General features: G+C 39.4%; 1 protein-coding gene across 1 annotated transcript; it reads right to left on the minus strand.

Annotated features, from left to right (window-relative positions):
• Window positions 1–6: 6 nt before the first annotated feature.
• On the minus strand, window positions 7–5,406 carry LOC104945521 (AP-3 complex subunit beta-2-like). Its single transcript, XM_010771207.1, has 5 exons — window positions 5,133–5,406; window positions 4,522–4,606; window positions 4,119–4,216; window positions 1,573–1,711; window positions 7–185 (listed from the first exon to the last, which is right to left on the minus strand). Exons 1-5 carry the CDS (start codon window positions 5,404–5,406, stop codon window positions 35–37), a joined length of 747 nt encoding a protein of 248 aa, XP_010769509.1. The 3' UTR covers window positions 7–34.
• Between the last annotated feature and the right edge of the window lie 1,633 nt (window positions 5,407–7,039).

A 7,039-nucleotide genomic window follows, 5' to 3' on the forward strand; every position in this document is an offset into this window, starting at 1 on the left:
GGGGGGGGGGCTGAGGGGTCAGAAAGGTCACAGGTCACTGCGTCAGCGCCAGCAGGATGTCCTTCACCAGCATGGTGCCGATCACCATCTTCTCACAGTTGACCGTCAGCTGGGCGGCCCCATCCTCTCGGGACGACACGGTGGCTAACACCAGGCTGCCGCTGGTCACCGTGCGGCCCCCGAACCTGTGGACGGGAGGAAGAGGAGGAGGAAGAGGAGGACTGAGGTCAGAGCAGCGAAAGATCGGAAACAAAGACGAAGCAACAGAATAAAAGAGAGAGGCGTCGATTAGCAGGGTTACAACAATTCTAATATAATACACTTTACTCACAATGCTAGAAATATATTTGCATGAAAGCTTTTTGTGCTTCAATGTTTTTCCCCCATTATTCTAATTTCAAAAGGAAATATTAAACTTTTTTCTCCACTTTTTATTTTTGGCGAGTGTACTAACTGGTTACGTTTCAGATTTTGATTTTTTTATCTAAAAAAATCACATAGAAGATCAAACAAAACACTACGTATTCTTCAGAGGTTTCTTGTGTATTACAGAGTAAACAATTAATCTGTTACTAAGAAAATAACAAGCATTAATAATTATTAATGACACTTTAATTATAATTCCATTCTAATGGAAAAAGGCATGACTTTAATTAGTAAAAGAGTATTTCTACACTATGTTAATAATACTTTAAGTATTATACCCTTTATATTCAGTCTACTTTATATACTATATTACTTACATCACTAATATAACTTATAATACTTTTTTACGGTCTAAGATTATACCTGAGAACTTCCTCAACACTGGTCTTAAACCACTAGAGGGAGATGAATAGTAGGTTCTCTTTTTTTAAATGTAATTATTTAACACATTGTGGGTACAGACCCTTTCAAAACGAAATCTGCTCCAACCACAAACAGTGTACCAGTTTGTAATACTGTTTAAGCTTCTCAACCATATATATTGGATACATTAACAATAAATGGATTTAAAAACATCACACAAACTAGCTTTTACAAAAATATGAAGCTTAAAAGTGTGAATATAAACAGGATATTAGACATGAGATCTTATATTTTTGATGAACTTTAAAAGGTGGGGTAGGTAAGAATGGAGAAACCAGCTCGAGTGTGCTAGAATTCGAAAGTAAGCAGCCGAAAAAAATCTGCCCCTATTCCTTACAGACTTCCTTACAGAGCCCCTCCTCCAACACACACGAACGTGCACATGACCAATGAGGGCACGACATAAGTTTGTGCACAGATGGAAGGCTGAAAGGCAGGTAGGCCATCCAGTTACTTTAGCCGGGCCGGCTCAGATGATTGGTCGAGCTTTTTACAGCGCCACGGCTTCCACAGATGACATTTTTTTATGTATTTATTGTCAAAGCATTTAATATATTCATTGCTATCGGGATGTTAAGAGCATTCCATGGAATATAACAAGTGTTTCTGAAGTGAATGACCTACCCCACCTTTAAGGCATGATGTATCTTTATCTCACATACATCATACAGCACAGATATATTTGGAAGGTTTCCTAGTGAATATTTATTCTGATCTTCTCACCGGCACTCTTTATCGGACCCACAGGGCACTCTGCTGAGGTTGGCGGCGGTGATCACCCTCTGCACGATGGCGTGTTCGTTCCGGCACTTCACGTCCAGCGTTAGCTTCTCCGAGATCTCGTTCATCCCCATCAGCTGACCTGCAGAGGAGCGAGCACGAGTCAGACCGGGAAAAGAGATTCAAAGTCGTTGCTGCAACTTATTGTATATTCCCAGGTAGCATAAAATGCAAAGCAGTCATTAGTCATAAAGCAATACTTCACAAAGGGCTGATTGTATCAGTGTGGGGACTCAATACAGTGCCGTTTTATATATAAAGTAACATCTATTCTATTCTTTCAGCTACAGACATATACAGTAGGGCTGAACGATATATCGTGTAATGGCGATAACTGCGATATGCGCATGCGCGATATTCACATGGCAGGGACGTGCGATTTTATTAATTTTTTATAATAATTTTTATTTTTTTTATTTTTTTTAGGACTCTCGATATTACGTAGGTACATTAACTCAAACACGTCATGTTACAATTATTTTTGCTGCTTGCTACAAAAGGAAAACTTGCGCGGCTCTCATGTCAGGGGTACTTGAGTGAGTGACATGCAGGCTCTGCATGCACAGCAAACAACCAATCACAATCATTCTTCATCAGATCACAGCAGGCCCCGCCCCGCTAGTTTGCAGACCATCAAAACACCGGTAAAAAATGAGCGAGGCACAGGAGGACAATACCGGCGAGAATGAAGATTTACTTCCAAAAAGAAAAGCAACATCTGCCATCTGGAACTATTTTAGATACAAAAAGGTTCTTCTCTTCTTCATTCACAGATGAACCCCCTTATTTGAGGGTAAGCAACATGCATTATCATGAAATGTTGGATCATGACTTAAGGTATGATGAGTCAACCAGTTAAGATCCAGACGTCCGTGACTAAAATCCTTCATCCGGTTAAATATAGTTAAAAAAAACGCAATATATATCGCAGGGGAAAAAGTCAGTTTTTTTCAATATCGTGCAGCCCTAATATACAGTATTAAATACAGATACTGAATTCAGGGATAACACTACAGTGATTTGAGTCAATACATCAATGATTACAAAACAACACTGCAACCTAAACTGGAATGCACGGATGCTCGCACTGAACACAGTAGAGGGGGGAAAGTGTGAGTTTGTTAATTTAAAAAATAAAAAAGCAAATTAGTTCATGATGTTTGAATGTTGATAAAAAGTTAGACATATTGCACCAATGCAGTTTCACCTTTGGGGAGTTTTCTGTACTGATTTGCAGGTCAAAAGACAAGAAGACATCCAGTTAAAGACTTGAATAAACTGGTTGAAACGTCTTAATTGTTGTTTCGAAAGCATTTGAATGTCTATGTACAAACAGCATAAGTGACTCATCCGGTCATTTATCAACCAAACATGCCACACATTATTTCAAACAAATGTTGGCTCTTGACCTGCAAAATCACAAACAAAACTGTATAACATAAATATCCCAACATGGTCAGTGGTCATCAGCAGCTTGAAAGCTAAGCTAACAGAAACATGAACCGGCCGGGTGTTCAATCTTTTACACCCCTTGTAGCACTTTGGGATTACTTTTAGCGATGAAAGGTGCTTTACAAATACAATTTATTATTATTATAATTTTTCCCGCGGTGCTTTAAAAGTGAATCAGGATCAGTGAACAGATGAGCATTTCCATTCCCGGTGCAGCAGAGCGTGAGCGGCCTTTAATCAGATGCAGTTAGCACAGGTGAGTCTGATAACCAAGGCAGGAGGGAGGGGGGGGAGGTGAGGGTCTGTGTGAGGTTAGCTGAGAGGCAGGTGGGAAAATCAAATCTATGAACTTACCAAGTAAAAGCTTCTCTATGGGGACAGTATGAAGAGGGAGACACCGTGGACATGACACATGTTTAAAGAGTCACTACGGGTTTGTGAGCTGTAAAACGTTCATAACTCTGCTCACTATATTCACATAACTTACACTTTAACTCACTGCAATTACATTTTAAAAGTGCAAAATTGGCTAATGTACTGTAGTATCCTGTCTGTCTGTCTGTCTGTCTGTCTGTCTGTCTGTCTGTGTCTGTCTCTCTGGATGGGAAATGAACACAAAACAACAGATACATGCTGCTAACTGTCGTCTGTCGCTGCTCTACTAAACAATTAGTACTGTATGGATCGGAAAATGCTGGTATATTTAAATAGGCCAGAAAAAATGTATGATCTGTCCCAAAACCCACACAAATGGACTTGTTTCATATTCTGTAGTGAGCATATACGACCAATATATGAAATTGTGGGGGAAATGGACTGCATACACTCTATGTGCTAATTAATCTTTTAGGCTGAAAATATCAAAGAAGATAAACAAGCAGAAAGAAAAAGGAAATACGAGACATCACTTGTACCCAGTTCAGATATTCAGTAGTAGCTAACTTCCCACTTTGAAATACTAGTTTTAATGTGATGGCCATAAAGTCAGAGGTTTTATATTCCTTAATATAATACCTTTATTAAGTTGAATCACTCACCTTGCTCCTTTTTAAACTCGTTCTCCGTCAGGAAGACGGGTCTCATCAGCTCCCCGACCGGAGGCTGGATCGACACGAAGAACTTCCTGCGGTGGGTGCTGTAAAATAAGAGAGACAAAGACAAATGCATTTAAACATATATTTTCTAAAATGACAACTAATGCTTGAATTACTTTATTTCTCAGTGTAGTACACAAATACTGGTAGGAGGACATATTGAAATAATCCTGAGTCTAAAACAGTATTTTACTTCCAGACTCATGCAAAGCTAACCGTTTTTACAATTACAAAACAGGGTCATATATTAACAGCATCAGTTTTGTGCCTGTTTTCACCCAGTACTACGAGAACACGAAGGACCCACAGAATCATGAGGGAAGTTAAGAAACAGAACCCGTCTCACCACAGCTGGAAGTTTGCAGCTTGTGTTGAGTCACAGAAATCGATGCCCATCACAGCTGAGGCCGTCTCACCTGCCGGCAGCAGCTCTGTACACAACACAAACAAAAACACAAGTGTTGACATACAAACAAATAAAACAACATAATCTTTTAGTTAGTAATTGCTGAATAACAGACAGAGGAAATATTTGCTGTCGGCATGGATACAACAACATGCTTGACAATTTTTACTGAAGGGTTTTCTTCTGCATTTTTTTTTCATTTTAAAGTAGGACTTAGGTTGAATTTCCACCTTTTCTGTGATTCCCTGGCCTGTTTTCTAGTACGATTATCCAATTTGATTTGCACACAAAAATGAAAACTATAAACGTATGTGTTTTTGGCGATCGCTAGATATTACCGTAGCACCACCTTTAACCTGCACATATATCCCTACTGTAAGGCTCCAAAAAAAGGCCATCCTCACATATTGTTTATTCCACCTAACATTTTCTGGCAGCTTCTGAAACTGCTCCTATGTTGTTGTTTTTGTAGTAAGAGCAAAGGTCATCCTGGTTTCCTTTTTAGATTACATGAAAATAAGAAATGCAGTTCCCACCAAACAATGACTCACCGATCTCAGTGAACTCGTTGACCCTCATCCCGCTCTGCAGCTTCACGTCCTCCATGTGCAGGTTCTTGGTGTCCGACGTGGCGTTGTTGGTGAACTGCATCTGCACCGACACCATGTTGCCGTCGGGGGGGAACGGCTGGCGGCTGAAGCAGTACTCCACGCACAGACCCTCCCCCGTGATGCGGTGCAGCAGCTCGTAGCTCTTCAGAGCGCTGCAGGGAGAGATGGTCTGAACAAGGGAGGAGACGGAGGAAGGGTGGATGTGTGTTAGCATTTCAGATACATTTTTCACTATGACTGGAGGAAATATCCTCTTTAGATATTCACAGAGGTACACTGATTGGTACATTGATTTGTCAAGAAATATATACATTTGTTATTGACTTTTTTTTAACCTTTATTTAACCAGGTGTATTTCCCATTAGGATTCAAATTTATTTTTACAAAGAAGTCCTGACTAAGGCAGCAAAAAACGGTTTCAAATAAAAGAGAAAACCACAGAGTTTGGTAAAAACAGTTTGTTGTTATTGTGGAGAGACAACAGGTTGACTGATGCTCTCAGACCTTCATAAATACAAATTGATTATAAACCATGGCTACTATACTATGAATACATTTTCTTGAAGACCGCAAATAATTAAAGAGCAGTCTGAAATCACCACAGTCCGAGCGTTCTGTCAAATTTTTTTTTGAAAGCCACGAGTCATATGAAGATATTATTTATGTGTATTTTTGTGTGTGCCACTGACAGAGGAAATGGTTTCAATGTTATATGCACTAAAGTATAAAACCTAATTGTTAAATACTCAAAACATATTCCCATAATATCACCACTAGAGGGACAGGGACATGGAAGTAAGAGATAAGGAATACAATTTAAGGCCATTTTTGTGTAAAATTATATCAAATTAGACGTTATTGTCCTTGCAATAGGGCACAAGTATTTAGACAACAAAATGTTATTGAGCATTTACAAGTAAGTTGCTTTGGATAAAAGCTTCAGCCAAATGCAATGTAATGTAAATATAGTACCTAGGACAGGGGTTGGCAACCCGCGGCCCTTTAAACCCTCTGCTCTGGCTCCCTTGAGCTTAGACAAAAATAAGAAGGAAATAAAATAAAAGTATTTGTAGGACTATTTATATTTTGTTGCATGGTTGAAAATGTTTCGTATCTTGTATTTTGAGGTGATACTGTGACACATAAATAAAAAACAAAACGGTTTTAATTAGGTCAACTAAAATATGCGTCACATCCTGCTACGGTCCCGCGCGAGCGCCTTTTCCTGCGGGTGAATAACCTGACCCCCGGCTCGATGAGCGAACACAGGATTTAATTCTGCCTGGACAGAGTTATATGCTTTCACAGCAAACGATGCTGGTTTACCGGTATGTTTGATATGTAGAGAGAAGTTGTCAACGGTGCTGCAGCCTTTACGTATCGAGGAACAACAAGGGAGAGGAAGACAGCTGACGATCTTCAGTCATAATTCAATGGGGTATGTAATTTATTTCAGAAAACACTTTTTGTTATATTCCATGGAATGCTCTTAACGTCCCGATAGCAATGAATATATTAAATGCTTTGACAATAAATACATACAAAAATTAATCTCTGGAAGCGCTGTAAATAGCACGACCAATCATTTTAACCGGCCCGGCTAAAATAACTCATGCGTGTGTGTGTTGGAGGAGGGGCTCTGTAAGAAAGTCTGAAGGAAGAGGCATATTTTTTCCGGTTGTGTATATTCAAATTCTAGCACACTCGAGCTGGTTTCTCCATTCTTACCTACCCTACCTTTAACTCTTTTTAGGTTGCAGCTATCTGTTTTATTTATTTCAAAGTGGGCCCATTTTAATTATATATTTTTTTCCTTCAAATGTGCAGAGGACTCCCCAAGTGCTGTG

Source organism: Notothenia coriiceps, unplaced genomic scaffold, assembly GCF_000735185.1.
Source record: "Notothenia coriiceps isolate Sejong01 unplaced genomic scaffold, NC01 NC01_scaffold00009672, whole genome shotgun sequence".
NCBI classification, from domain to species: Eukaryota; Metazoa; Chordata; class Actinopteri; order Perciformes; family Nototheniidae; genus Notothenia; species Notothenia coriiceps.

Coding starts and splice junctions, on each gene's coding strand:
- LOC104945521 (XM_010771207.1), bottom strand. CDS start 5,406: ATGCTAACACACATCCACCCTTCCTCCGTCTCCTCCCTTGTTCAGACC. Junction 4,217..4,521: donor GCTGCAAACTTCCAGCTGTG/GTGAGACGGGTT, acceptor CTTATTTTACAG/CACCCACCGCAGGAAGTTCT. Junction 186..1,572: donor GGGTCCGATAAAGAGTGCCG/GTGAGAAGATCA, acceptor TCCCGTCCACAG/GTTCGGGGGCCGCACGGTGA.